The 14,642-nt window shown below is 55.8% G+C and overlaps 2 protein-coding genes across 2 annotated transcripts in view; both read left to right on the forward strand.

Moving 5' to 3' along the window:
- Positions 1–6,916: 6,916 nt before the first annotated feature.
- On the forward strand, positions 6,917–10,849 carry LOC121340617 (kallikrein-14-like; the record flags this gene model as incomplete). Its single annotated transcript, XM_041413486.1, has 4 exons — positions 6,917–6,954; positions 7,413–7,660; positions 10,064–10,200; positions 10,700–10,849. Coding segments are annotated over 4 exons (573 nt in total), but the record flags the coding sequence as incomplete, so codon positions are not given.
- A 3,588-nt stretch (positions 10,850–14,437) lies between these two features.
- The window catches only part of LOC121340616 (trypsin-like), a 6,325-nt gene continuing 6,120 nt past the window's right edge, over positions 14,438–14,642 (forward strand). Inside the window, exon 1 of the mRNA XM_041413485.1 lies at positions 14,438–14,474. Coding sequence (XP_041269419.1) covers positions 14,438–14,474 — 37 coding nt within the window. The remainder of the gene's footprint in view (positions 14,475–14,642) is intronic.

Here is a 14,642-nt window from a genome sequence, read left to right on the forward strand (position 1 = left end):
TTTTTGGGGAATATTTTGGGAACGGTCGTGGAAATATTTGGGGAACGGATTTGGGAATTTCGGGGAATTGTTTTGGGAATTTCAGGAATTTTGTGGAATTGTTTCGGGAATTTTGGGGAATTGTTCTGGGTAATTTTCGGAATTTTCAGGAATGATTTGGGGGATTTTAGGGGAATTATTTTTTGAATTTTTCGGAGTTTTCAGGGATCGTTTGGGGAATTTTTGGGAAATATTTGGGGAACGGATTCGGGAATTTTGGGAATTGTTTTGGGATTTTGCAGAATTCTTCTGGGAATTTTGGGAATGGTTTCGGGAATTTTGGGGGATTTCGGGAATTATTTTGGGAATTTTGGGAATTGTTTTGGGAATTTTGGGAATGGTTTCAGGAATGATTTTGGGAATTGTTTTGGGAATTTTGCGGATTCGGGAATTTTGGGAATTGTTTTGGGATTTTGCAGAATTCTTCTGGGAATTTTGGGAATGGTTTCGGGAATTTTGGGGGATTTCGGGAATTATTTTGGGAATTTTGGGAATTGTTTTGGGAATTTTGGGAATGGTTTCAGGAATGATTTTGGGAATTGTTTTGGGAATTTTGGGAACGGTTTTGGGAATTTCAGGAATTATTCTGGGAATTTGGGGAATTGTTTTGGGAATTTTGGGAATTTCAGGAGCAATTGTGGGAATTGGCTTGGGAATTTTGGGAATTCCAGGAATTTTGGGAATGGATTGGGAAATTTCAGGAATTTTGGAAATGGTTTTGGGAATTTCAGGAATTATTTTGGGAATTTTAGGAATGGTTTCGGGAATTTGGGGAGTAATTTTGGGAATTTCGGGAAATATTTGGGGAATTTCAGGAATCATCCGGGGAATTTGGGGAATGGTTTCTGGAATTGTGGAAATTTCGGGAACTGTTTTGGGAATGATTTTGGGAAAGGTTTCAGGAATTTCGGGAATGGATTTGGGAATTTTGGGAACAATTTCAGGAATTTTGAGGGGAATTTTAGGGAATTATTCTGGGAATTTCCTGAATTGTTTCAGGAATTTTGGGAATTTCGAGAATTTCAGGAATGGTTTTGGGAATTTTGGGAATTGCTGGGATTATTTTGGGGAATTTTGGGAATTTCAGGAACAATTTTGGGAATTTCAGGAATCATTTCTGGAATTTTGGGGAAAATTTTGGGAATTTCAGGAACGTATTCCAGGAATTTTGGGAATTATTTGGGGAATTTTGGGAATTGTTTCAGGAATTTTGGGGTTTGGGGAATTCCAGTTTTGGGGTTTGGGGATTTGGGGATTTTTGGATTTGGGTTTTTTGGGTTTGGGGCTTTGAGATTTTGGGGATTTTGGGTTTGGGGGTTTTGAGGAACTCTGGTTTTGGGATTAGGGATTTTGGGGTTTGGGATTTTGGGATTTGGGGTTTTTGGGGATTTAGCGGCAGTAGATGTCATCCTCCGTGGGGGGCTCTGGATTGGGATTGGGATTGGGATTGGGATTGGGATTTGGGGTTTGGGATTGGGATTTGGGGTTTGGGATTTGGGGTTTGGGGTTTGGGATTTTGGGATTTGGGAGTTGAGGTTTGGGGTTTGGGGATTTTGGGGTTCGGGGTTTTCGGGTTTTGGGGTTTTTGGGAATCCCCCGGGTCCTGTCAGATCCGTCCCACTTGGAATTCCCGGGAGTTCCCGACCCCATCCCGGCGTTTCTCACCCCAAATCCTCGGGGGGATCCCCAAATTTCCCGGTCGGTCCTGAGGTGGTCACTCAGGGTGGTCACTCAGGGTGGTCACTCAAGGTGGTCACTCAAGGTGGTCATGGTCAAGGTGGTCACTCAGGGTGGTCACTCAAGGTGGTCACTCAGGGTGGTCACAGGGTCAAGGTGGTCACTCAGGGTGGTCACTCAAGGTGGTCACTCAGGGTGGTCACTCAGGGTGGTCACTCAGGGTGGTCACTCAAGGTGGTCACTCTCAAGGTGGTCACAGGGTCAAGGTGGTCACTCTCAGGGTGGTCAAGGTGCTCATGGTCAAGGTGGTCACTCTGGTCATGGTTAAGGTGGTCACTGTCCAGGTGGTTGCAAGGTCCAGGTGGTCACTCTCAGGGTGGTCACTGCCCAGGTGGTCACAGGTCCAGGTGGTCCCAATGTCCAGTTGGTCACTCTCAGGGTGGTCATGGTGCTCATGGTCAAGGTGGCTCCAAGGTGCAGGTGGTCAAGGTGGTCATGAAGCCCAGGTGGTCACTCTCAAGGTGGTCGCAGGGTCCAGGTGGTCACAGGTCCAGGTGGTTCCAATGTCCAGTTGGTCACTCTCAGGATGGTCCAGGTGGTCCCAAGGTGCAGGTGGTCACTCTCAGGGTGGTCACTCTCAGGGTGGTCACGTCCAGGTGGCCCCAAGGTCCAGGTGGTCACTCTGGCCGGAGAATTTCCAGGAGAGCTTTTCCCATGGGAGTGACCAGCAGCGACCATTGGAATTCCACCTGATCCAGGTGGGACCGGGTGGGGTCAGGTGAGCTCGGGTGGGACCAGGTGAGCCCAGGTGAGCTCAGGTGAGCACAGGTGAGTTCAGGTTGGACCAGGTGAGCTGAGGTGGGACCAGCTAGGAACAGGTAAACTCAGGTGGGGTCAGGTGAGACCAGGTAGGAGCAGGTGGAGCCAGGTGGTTTCAGGTGAGCTCAGGTGGGACCAGGTGGGGTCAGGTGAGACCAGGTGGGGTCAGGTGGGCTCAGATGGGCTCAGGTGGGATCAGGTGGGACCAGGTGGGATCAGGTGAGCTCGGGTGGGACCAGGTGGGACCAGGTGGGATCAGGTGGGACCAGGTGAGCTCAGGTGGGCTCAAGTGTTTTCAGGTGAGCTCAGGTGGGACCAGGGGGAGCCAGGTGAACTCAGGTGGGACCAGGTGAGCTCAGGTGGGCTCAAGTGTTTTCAGGTGAGCTCAGGTGGGACCAGGGGGAGCCAGGTGAACTCAGGTGGGACCAGGTGAGCTCAGGTGGGCTCAAGTGTTTTCAGGTGAGCTCAGGTGGGACCAGGTGAGCTCAGGTGGGACCAGGTGAGCTCAGGTGGGACCAGGTGGGATCAGGTGAGCTCAGGTGAGCACAGGTGAGCTCAGGTGAGACCAAAGCTCCTCCAGGATGTCCCCACGGTCCGTGGGAGGAGTTCCGGGATTCCAGAGCCAGGGAGGTTCCCTCGTCCCCACCAGTCCAAACCAGTCCCACCAGTCCGGTGGGGCCGATGTCCCAATCCTGAGACACCGGAGACACCTGGGCCGGCATGGAGGGGAGGGGCCACCGAGGGACGGGGGCGTGGCCTCCAGGTGGCCACGGGGCCCAGGTGGCCACAGGTCCAGGTGGTCACAAGTCCAGGTGGCCACAGGTCCAGGTGGTCACTCTCAGAGTGGTCCAGGTGGTCACTATCCAGGTGGTCACAAGGTCCAGGTGGTCACTCTCAGAGTGGTCCAGGTGGTTACAGGGTCCAGGTGGCCACGGGGCCCAGGTGGTCACTCTCAGAGTGGTCCAGGTGGTCCCAAGGTCCAGGTGGTCACAAAGTTCTGGTGGTCACTCTCAAGGTGGTCAAGGTGGTCACTGTCCAGGTGGTCACTGTCCAGGTGGTACCAAGGTCCAAGTGGTCACAGGGCCCAGGTGGTCACCGGTCTCAGGTGGTCACTCTCAAGGTGGTCAAGGTGGTTGTGAAGTCCAGGTGGTCGCTCTCAGGGTGGTCATAGGGTCAAGGTGGTCACTGTCCAGGTGGTCACAAAGTCCAGGTGGTCACTCTCAAGGTGGTCACTCTCAAGGTGGTCACTGTCCAGGTGGCCACAAGGGCCAGGTGGTCACTGTCCAGGTGGTCACAAAGTCCAGGTGGTCACTCTCAAGGTGGTCACTCTCAAGGTGGTCAAGGTGGTCACTGTCCAGGTGGTTCCAAGGTGTAGGAGGTCACAAGGTCCAGGTGGTCACTCTCAAGGTGGTCACAGCTGAGGTGGTCACTGTCCCAGTGGTCACAATGTCCAGGTGGCCACAAGGGTCAGGTGGTCACAAGGATCAGGTGGTCACTGTTCCGGTGGTCACTGTCCAGGTGGTCACAATGTCCAGGTGGCCACAAGGGTCACGTGGCCCAAAGAACCAGGTGATCATGGCCAAGGTGGACACAGGGTCCAGGTGGTCATTTGGGCCCAGGTGGTCACTGTCCAGGTGGTCACTGTCCAGGTGGTCACTGTGCAGGTGGCCCCAAGGTCCAGGTGGTCACTGTGCAGGTGGTCACTGTCCAGGTGGTCACTCTCCAGGTGGTCACTGTCCAGGTGGTCACTGGTCCAGGTGGTCACTGTCCAGGTGGTCACAGGTCCAGGTGGTCACTGTCCAGGTGGTCACTGTCCAGGTGGTTCACTTGCCAGGTGGTCACAGGTCCAGGTGGTCACTGTCCAGGTGGTCACTGTCCAGGTGGTCACTGTGCAGGTGGTCAAGGAGCCCTTTCCAAAGTGACCACAGGGGACCCCAGGTGGCCCCAGGTGACCCCGGCCACACCTGGACCTCCCATTGCTCATTGCTGGACACCCATTGCTGGGTGTGGTCGGAATGTCCTGGGCAGGTGAGACCCTGACCACACCCAGGTGAGACCCTGACCCCACCCAGGTGAGACCCTGACCCTGCCCAGGTGAGACCCTGACCCCACCCAGGTGAGACCCTGACCCTGCCCAGGTGAGACCCTGACCCCACCCAGGTGAGACCCTGACCCTGCCCAGGTGAGACCCTGACCCCACCCAGGTGAGACCCTGACCCTGCCCAGGTGAGACCCTGACCCCACCCAGGTGAGACCCTGACCCTGCCCAGGTGAGACCCTGACCCCACCCAGGTGAGACCCTGACCCTGCCCAGGTGAGACCCTGACCCCACCCAGGTGAGACCCTGACCCTGCCCAGGTGAGACCCTGACCCCACCCAGGTGAGACCCTGACCCTGCCCAGGTGAGACCCTGACCCCACCCAGTGAGACCCTGACCGCACCCAGTGAGACCCTGACCACACCCAATCGAGCCACGTGACCTCTCGATGACGTCACACCTCCCGGCACACCTGATTGGCCGCTCGGCCAGCTGAGGCGTCACGTGACCACACCTGGCCCCTCCCAAACCCCGGGAGCCCCCGGGGGGTCCCGGCATCGACATTTTGGGGATTTTGGGATTTTCTGACCCCAAAAATTCCATTTTTCCCTTTTTTGGTCCATTTTTCCCCATTCCCCCCCGATTTTCTTCCTTTTCTCCCCCAAACTCCCTAAAATTTCCTCATTTTTAGGTCACTTCCTCATTTTCTCCCTTTCTCCCCCTTTTTAATTTTTTCCTCCATTTTTCTGTCATTTTTCCTTTTTTACCCAGATTTTTTTTTGCAATTTTTCTCCTTTTATTTCACCTTTTCCCACCATTTTTTCTCCATTTTTTGGACAAAATTCCCATTTTTTCTCCCCATTTTTTCCCTGTTTTTTTTTCCTCCAGTTTTTATTCTATTTCCCCCCACCCTCCTCCCTTCTTTTGCCATTTCCCCCATTTTTAAACTATTTTTTTCACAGTTTTTCTTCATTTTCCCCATTTTCCCACCTTTTCCCAATTTTCTCACCTTTCTTTCACTGATTTCCCCCATTTTTCCTCAATTTCCCCCATTTTTCCCCATTTTCTCCCATTTTTCACCGTTTCCCCCATTTTTTCCCTCGCTTCCTCCCCTTTTTCCCAATTTCCCCATTTCCCCCATTTTTTCTCATTTTTTTCCCCATTTTCTCTCCCATTTTCCCCCCGTTTTTCCCATTTTTCCCCCATTTTCCCCATTTTCTCAGTTTTTCCCCATTTTTCCCCCAGTTTTCCCCATTTTTCCCCATTTTCTCACCATTTTTTCACTGTTTTTTCCCATTTTTCCCTCATTTTTTTCTCATTTTTCCCCATTTTCCCTGCTTTTTCCCCAGTTCCTGAGCAGGATGAGTCATGGATCTTTCCCCCATTTTTTCCCATTTTTTTCCGAATTTTTTCACTGGTTTTTCCCCATTTTTTCCATTTTCTCACCATTTGTCCCCATTTTATTCCCATTTTTTTCCCGCTTTCTCACCGTTTTCTCCCATTTTTTTCTGTTCCCAAGGAGGACGAGTCACAGATTTTTCCCCCCATTTTTTCCCTTTTTTTCCCGCTTTCTCACCGTTTTCTCCCCTTTTTTTCTGCTCCCAAGGAGGACGAGGCACAGATCTTTCCCCCAGTTTTTCCCTTTTTTCCCCATTTTTGCTCCCATTTTTTTCCATTTCCCCCCATTTTTTCCCTTTTTTCCCCATTTTTGCTCCCATTTTTTTTCCATTTCCCCCCATTTTTTCCCATTTTATTCCATTTTTTCTCCATTTTCTCCCCATTTTCCCCCATTTTTTCCCTTTTTTCCCCATTTTTGCTCCCATTTTTTTTCCATTTCCCCCCATTTTTTGCAGTTCCCCAGGAGGACGAGTCACAGATCTTTCCCCCATTTTTTCCCTATTTTTTACCCATTTTTTCTCCCATTTTTTCTCCATTTTCTCACCATTTTCCCCCATTTTTTCCCATTTTTCACCATTTTTCCCATTTTCTCCCATTTTTCACCATTTTTTCCCATTTTCTCCCCATTTCCCCCCATTTTTTGCAGTTCCCAAGGAGAACGAGTTGCGGATCTTTCCCCCATTTTTTCCCTTTTTTTCCCCTCATTTTTCTCCCATTTTCTCCATTTCCCCCCATTTTCCCACCGTTTTTGGCCATTTTTCCCCATTTCCCCCCCATTTTCTCCCCATTTTCCCCCATTTTTTGCTGTTCCCGAGGAGGACAAATCACAGATCTCAGGTAACACACACCTGAGATACACGTGGGATACACCTGGGGGCACCTGGGACAGGTAACACACACCTGGAGCAGGTTGCACACACACCTGGGATACACCTGGGGGCCCAGTGGGTGCTGACGGCCGCGCACTGCCGGCAGCCAATCAGGTGAGAGACACACCTGGGACAGGTAACAACACCTGAGATACACCTGGGACAGGTAACGCACACCTGAGATACACCTGGGCACACCTGGGGACACCTGGGCATAGCTGGGCACACCTGGGACAGGTAACACACACACCTGGGCACACCTGAGGGCACACTGGTCCCGACGGCCTCGCAGTGCCAGCAGCCAATCAGGTGAAGCTCACCTGGGCACACCTGGGCACACCTGGAACAGGTTACACACACACCTGGGCACACCTGGGATCCACCTGGGCACACCTGGGACAGGTTACTCACACACCTGGGGTACATCTAGAGGCATCTGGGATACACCTGGCTGGGTGGAGTCCTGTGTCACCTGTCTCACCTGTCCTGTCTCACCTGTTCCATCTCATCAAGGTGTCCCCTGTCACCTGTCCTGTGTCACCTGTATCTCACCTGTCCCTCTCACCTTTCAGGGAGCTGCAGGTGCTGATCGGCACCAACACGCTGCGGGCAGGTACGGGCCAGGTGCGCCGCGTCTCGCGCCTGCAGGTGCACCCCGGCTACAACCCGCGGCGCAACGACAACGACTTCATGCTGCTGCACCTGGACGCACCTGTGCGCTTCGGGCCGCGCGTCAAGAAGATCCGCGTGGCCACCAGGTGTCCCCGGGCGGGGCAGAACTGCAGCGTCAGCGGCTGGGGCACCACCGAGTCACCTGGAGGTACCTGGGCACACCTGGGGGGGTGGGAGGGCTCAGGTGAGGTCACAAGTGAGGTCACAGGTGTTTCGCAGGTGTATGTCAGATGAGGTCACAGGTGTGTCCCAGGTGAGTCCCAGGTGTCCCCGGGCGGGGCAGAACTGCAGCGTCAGCAGCTGGGGCACCACCGAGTCACCTGGAGGTACCTGGGCACACCTGGGCACACCTGGGCACATCTGGGGGGGCTCAGGGGATACCTGGCAGGGCTCTCAGGTGAGTTTTCCAGAGCTCTTTATGAGAGCAGATGAGGTCTCAGGTGGGGTCTCAGGTGTCGTCTTAGGTGGGGCCTCAGGTGAGGTGCCTTGTGTCCCCCAGGTGTCCCCCAGGTGTGCCCCAGGTGGGTTCCCAGGTGTGGTCTCAGGTGAGCTTTATGGAGCTCTTTATTGAGATCAGGGGGGTCCCAGGTGCGTCCCAGGTGAGGTCAGAGGTGAGGTCAGAGGTGAGGTCACAGGTGAGGTCACAGGTGAGGTCACACGTGAGCCCCAGGTGAGGTCAGAGGTGTATCTCAGATGAGGTCACAGGTGAGGTCACAGGTGAGGTCACAGGTGTGTCCCAGGTGTATCTCAGGGGAGGTCAGAGGTGAGGTCACAGGGGAGCCCCAGGTGAGGTCACAGGTGAGGTCACAGGTGTGTCCCAGGTGTCCCCGGGCGGGCCAGAACTGCAGCGTCAGCGGCTGGGGCACCACCGAGTCACCTGGAGGTACCTGGGCACAGGTGGGGGGGGTCAGGGGGGTCCCAGGTGAGGTCACAGGTGAGCCTCAGGTGTGTCCCAGGTGAGCCCCAGGTGAGGTCCCAGGTGAGGTCACAGGTGAGGTCACAGGGTTCCACCAAGGGTGGGATCGGTCCCAGAATGGGGCAAATCCAGGGGATTTTGGGTTCCAGATAACCAAAAATGGGGATTTGGGTTTTTTTCCCTCACCTGTGCTCACCTGGACGGGTCCAGGAAGGGTTTGGGTTCCAGAATGGGGCAAATCCAGGGAATTTTGGGTTCCATTGACCCAAAAATGGGGAATTTTTGGGATTTTTCAGTCCCACCTGTCTCACCTGTGCTCACCTGGACGGGTCCAGGAAGGGTTTGGGTTCCACCAAGGGGGGGATCGGTCCCAGAATGGGGCAAATCCAGGGGATTTGGGGTTCCAGATAACCAAAAATGGGGATTTGGGGTTTTTTCCCTCACCTGTGCTCTCCTGGACGGGTCCAGGAAGGGTTTGGGTTCCACCAAGGGGGGGATCGGTCCCAGAATGGGGCAAATCCAGGGGATTTTGGGTTCCATTGCCCCAAAAATGGGGAATTTTGGGGATTTTTCAGTCTCACCTGTCTCACCTGTCTCACCTGTGTCTCACCTGTGCTCACCTGGACGGGTCCAGGAAGGTTGGGAATGGTCCCAGAATGGGGCAAATCCAGGGAATTTTGGGTTCTGCTGACCCAAAAATGGGGATTTTTTGGTCTCTTTGACCCAAAAATGGGGAATTTTTGGGATTTTTCAGTCTCACCTGTCTCACCTGTCTCACCTGTGCTCCTCTGTCTCGCCTATGCTCACCTGTGCTCACCTGGACGAGTCCAGGAAGGGTTTGGGTTCCAGAATGGGGCAAATCCAGGGAATTTTGGGTTCTGCTGACCTGAAAAAGGGGATTTTTCAGTCTCACCTGTCTCACCTGTCTCACCTGTGCTCCTCTGTCTCACCTGTGCTCACCTGTGCTCCTCTGTCTCACCTATGCTCACCTGTGCTCACCTGGACGAGTCCAGGAAGGGTTTGGGTTCCAGAATGGGGCAAATCCAGGGAATTTTGGGTTCCATTGACCCAAAAATGGGGAATTTTTGGGATTTTTCAGTCTCACCTCTGTCCCCCCCATCTCACGTCCAGGAAGGTTGGGAATGGTCCCAGAATGGGGCAAATCCAGGGAATTTTGGGTTCCGCTGACCCAAAAATGGGGAATTTTTTGTCTCTTTGACCCAAAAAGGGGATTTGGGGGATTTTCTCTCTTACCTGTGCTCACCTGTCTCTTCTGTCCCACCTGTGTCTCACCTGTGCTCACCTGGACGGGTCCAGGAAGGTTTCAGGTTCCAGAATGGGGCAAATCCAGGGAATTTTGGGTTCTGCTGACCCAAAAATGGGGAATTTTTTGTCTCTTTGACCCAAAAAAGGGAATTTGGGGATTTTCTCTCTCACCTGTCTCACCTGTGCTGCTCTGTCTCACCTGTCTCACCTGTGCTCACCTGGATGGGTCCAGGAAGGGTTCGGGTTCCAGAATGGGGCAGATCCAGGGAATTTTGGGTTCTGCTGACCTGAAAAAGGGGATTTTTGGGATTTTTCAGTCTCACCTGTCTCACCTGTCTCACCTGTGTCTCACCCGTCTCACCTGTGCAGCCAAGCTGCCGCGGGACCTGCAGTGCGCGCAGGTGCAGACCTTCGGGCCGGAGCAGTGCGCCCGCGCCTACGGCAGCGCCGTCACCCGCAACATGTTCTGCGCAGGTGTGCCCCAGGGCGGCGTCGACTCCTGCCAGGTGAGTGCCAGGTGTGACAGGTGTGTGCCAGGTGTATGCCAGGTGTGTGCCAGGTGTGTGCCAGGTGTGCCCGGTGTGTGCCAGGTGTGTGCCAGGTGTGCCCGGTGTGTGCCAGGTGTGTGCCAGGTGTGACAGGTGGATGCCAGGTGAGACAGGTGTGGGCCACGTCACCCGCAACATGTTCTGCGCAGGTGTGCCCCAGGGCGGCGTCGACTCCTGCCAGGTGAGTGCCAGGTGTGACAGGTGTGTGACAGGTGTGTGACAGGTGTGTGACAGGTGTGTGCCAGGTGTGTGAGGTGTGTGACAGGTGTGTGCAGGTGTGTGACAGCTGTGTGCAGGTCTGTGCCAGGTGTGTGCCAGGTGTGTGGTGCCAGGTGTGTGCCAGGTGAGTGCCAGGTGTGTGCCAGGTGTGTGACAGGTGTGTGACAGGTGTGTGCCAGGTGTGTGAGGGGTGTGACAGGTGTGTGCCGGTGTGTGACAGGGGTGGTCACCTGTGCAGGGTGACTCGGGGGGCCCGCTGGTGTGCGGGGGGTACCTGCAGGGCGTGGTCTCCTGGGGCCTGGCGGTGTGCGGGCAGCGCGGGAACCCCGGCGTGTACAGCAACGTGTGCCGCGCCAGCGCCTGGATCCGCCGCACCATCGGCCAGTGAGCGCACGGCGACCAGAGTGACCGCAGGGACAGAGTGACCAGAGTGACCAGAGTGACCGCAGGGACTGAGTGACCAGAGTGACCGAGTGACCACAGGGACTGAGTGACCAGAGTGACCGCAGGGACCGAGTGACCACAGGGACCAGAGTGACCGCAGGGACTGAGTGACCAGAGTGACCAACGGGACCAGAGTGACCACAGGGACCAGAGTGACCGCAGGGACTGAGTGACCACAGGGACCAGAGTGACCAACAGAGACCGGAGTGACCACACTGACCGCAGGGACTGAGTGACCGCAGGGACCGCAGGGACCGCAGGGACCAGAGTGACCACAGGGACCAGAGTGACCACAGGGACCAGAGTGACTGAGTGACCAACGGGACCAGAGTGACTGAGTGACCACAGTGACCACGAGTGACCAACGGGACCCAGCCACCCAGCAACCAGAGTGACCACAGTGACCACAGTGACCACAGTGACCAACGGGACTGAGTGACCAACAGGACCGAGTGACCGCAGTGACCAGAGTGACCAACGGGGACCAGAGTGACCAGAGTGACCAACGGGACCCAGCCACCCAGCGACCAGAGTGACCAGAGTGACCACCAGTGACCAGGAGTGACCAGCAGTGACCAGTGGCCATCAGTGACCAGTGACCATCAGTGACCAGCAGTGACCAGTGGCCATCAGTGACCAGTGACCATCAGTGACCAGCAGTGACCAGTGACCAGGAGTGACCAGCAGTGACCAGCAGTGACCAGCAGTGGCCAGTGGCCAACAGTGACCGGGGATTTGGTGGGGAAATAAAGAAAAATGGAAAAAACACGCAGGGACTGAGTGACCGAGTGACCAAGTGACCAACGGGACCGCAGGGACCAGAGTGACCGCAGTGACCAACAGGACCAGAGTGACCACACTGACCGCAGGGACCGAGTGACTGCAGGGACCAGAGTGACCACAGGGACCGAGTGACCAGAGTGACCATGAGTGACCGCAGTGACCAGAGTGACCGCAGGGACCAGAGTGACCAACGGGACCGAGTGACCACAGTGACCATGAGTGACTGAGTGACCGCAGTGACCAACAGGGACCAGAGTGACCAACAGGGACTGGAGTGACCAGAGTGACCAGAGTGACCACAGTGACCGCAGGGACCAGAGTGACCACAGTGACCGGAGCGACCAGAGTGACCAGAGTGACCAACGGGACCAGAGTGACCAGAGTGACCGCAGGGACCGCAGTGACCAGAGTGACCAGAGTGACCAACAGGGAGCAGGAGTGACCAACACTGACCAGCAGTGACCAAAGTGACCAACAATGACCAGCAGTGACCAAAGTGACCAACAATGACCAGCGACCAGCAACCACCAGTGACCACCAGCGACCACCAGTGACCATCAGTGACCAGGAGTGACCAACAGTGACCAGGAGTGACCAACAGCAACCAACGACCACTGACCACCAGGGATCGGAGTGACCACCAGCAACCAACAGCGGCCAGCAACCAATGACCACCAGTGACCACGAGTGACCAACTGTGACCAGGAGTGACAAGCAGTAACCAGGAGTGACCATCAGTGACCAACAGTGACCAGGAGTGACCAGCAGTAACCAGGAGTGACCAACAACCAGTGACCACCAGCAACCAACAGTGACCAGTGACCACTGACCATCAGGGACCGGAGTGACCACCAGTGACCACAAGTGACCAACAGTGACCACGAGTGACCAACAGCGACCAACAGTGACCACCAGTGACCAGCAGTGACCAGTGTCCACCAGTGTCCAGCAGTGACCAGCAGTGACCAGTGACCAGCAGTGGCCAGTGACCAGCAGTGACCGGGGATTTGGGGGGGAAATAAAGAAAAATGGAAAAAACCCCGTGAGATGTGAACTGGGATGGACTGGGGGGGACTGGGAGGGACTGGGAGGGAACTGGGAGGGACTGGGGTCACTTTAAGGAGCGCGGGAAAGCCGCCGCGAGGCATGACGGGAGTTGTAGTCCAGGAAATAAGCTCTCTCTATGGGGCGCGGGGCACGATGGGAGTTGTAGTCCAGGAAGCAACACGGCTCTGTGGGGCGCGGGGCACGATGGGAGTTGTAGTCCCGGAAGAAACACGGCTCTGTGGGGCGCGGGGCACGATGGGAGTTGTAGTCCCGGACGCGGCTGCTTAGCGCCCCCTCTCGGTCACCAGAGGTCACCCTCCATTCAGGGCACTGGTTTGAACTGGGATGAACTGGGAGGGGCAGGGAGGGCACTGGGGTGGACTGGGAGGTTACTGGGATGAACTGGGAGGCACGGGGATCACACTGGGATGAACTGGGAGGGTACTGGGGTGAACTGGGACGGTACTGGGGTGAACTGGGAGGGTACTGGGGTGAACTGGGACGGTACTGGGGTGAACTGGGAGGGTACTGGGGTGAACTGGGACGGTACTGGGGGTACTGGGAGGGCCTGGGGAGAAACTGGGAGCACTGGGCTGTACTGGGAAGGGCGCTTAGAGGCGCTGGGATGAACTGGGCTGAACTGGGCGTAACTGGGAGGAACCGGGAAGGGCACTGGGCTGAACTGGGCTAAACTGGAAAGGGCACTTTGGGCACTGGGAGGGACTGGGATGAACTGGGAGGGACTGGGAGGGACTGGGCTGAACTGGGAGGGACTGGGATGGACTGGGAGGGACTGGGAGGGACTGGGCTGAACTGGGAGGGACTGGGATGGACTGGGAGGGACTGGGAGGGACTGGGCTGAACTGGGATGGGCATTGGGCTGAACTGGGAGGGAACTGGAATTAACTGGAATTAACTGGAAGGGGGAACTGGGAGGGACTGGGATTGAACTGGGCTGAACTGGGAGGGACTGGGATGAACTGGGAGGCCCTGGAAGGGGGAACTGGGCTGAACTGGGAGGAACTGGGAGGAACTGGGAGGGAACTGGGAGGGAACTGGGATGAACTGGGAGGGACTGGGAGGCCCTGGAAGGGGGAACTGGGCTGAACTGGGCTGAACTGGGAGGGAACTGGGCGGGAACTGGAATTAACTGGGAGGGACTGGGAAAGGCACTGGGCTGAACTGGGCTGGGCACTGGGCTGAACTGGTTTGAACTGGTCTGAACTGGGATTTAAAGGCCGCGGCTCCTTCCTCCCCCTCCTCGTCCTCCCGATGGAGCGGCTGCTGCCGCTGCTGCTGCTGGCCACTGGTTTGTACTGGTTTATACTGGTTTGTACTGGTTTATACTGGTTTCGGCTGGGGGGCACTGGGGGGCACTGGTTTGTACTGGTTTATACTGGTTTGGGCTGGGGGGCTGCTGCTGGCCACTGGTTTGTACTGGTTTATACTGGTTTGGGCTGGTTTGGGCTGGGGGCTGGGAGGAACTGGGAGGGAACTGGGAGGGACTGGGAGGCCCTGGAAGGGGGAACTGGGCTGAACTGGGCTGAACTGGGAGGGAACTGGGCGGGAACTGGAATTAACTGGGAGGGACTGGGAAAGGCACTGGGCTGAACTGGGCTGGGCACTGGGCTGAACTGGTTTGAACTGGTCTGAACTGGGATTTAAAGGCCGCGGCTCCTTCCTCCCCCTCCTCGTCCTCCCGATGGAGCGGCTGCTGCCGCTGCTGCTGCTGGCCACTGGTTTGTACTGGTTTATACTGGTTTGGACTGGTTTGGGCTGGGGGGCTGCTGCTGGCCACTGGTTTGTACTGGTTTGTACTGGTTTGTACTGGTTTGGGCTGGGGGCTGCTGCTGGTCACTGGTTTGTGCTGGTTTATACTGGTTTGGACTGGTTTGTGCTGGGGGGAC

Source organism: Onychostruthus taczanowskii, unplaced genomic scaffold, assembly GCF_017590055.1.
Source record: "Onychostruthus taczanowskii isolate IOZ18803 unplaced genomic scaffold, ASM1759005v1 scaffold416, whole genome shotgun sequence".
NCBI classification, from domain to species: Eukaryota; Metazoa; Chordata; class Aves; order Passeriformes; family Passeridae; genus Onychostruthus; species Onychostruthus taczanowskii.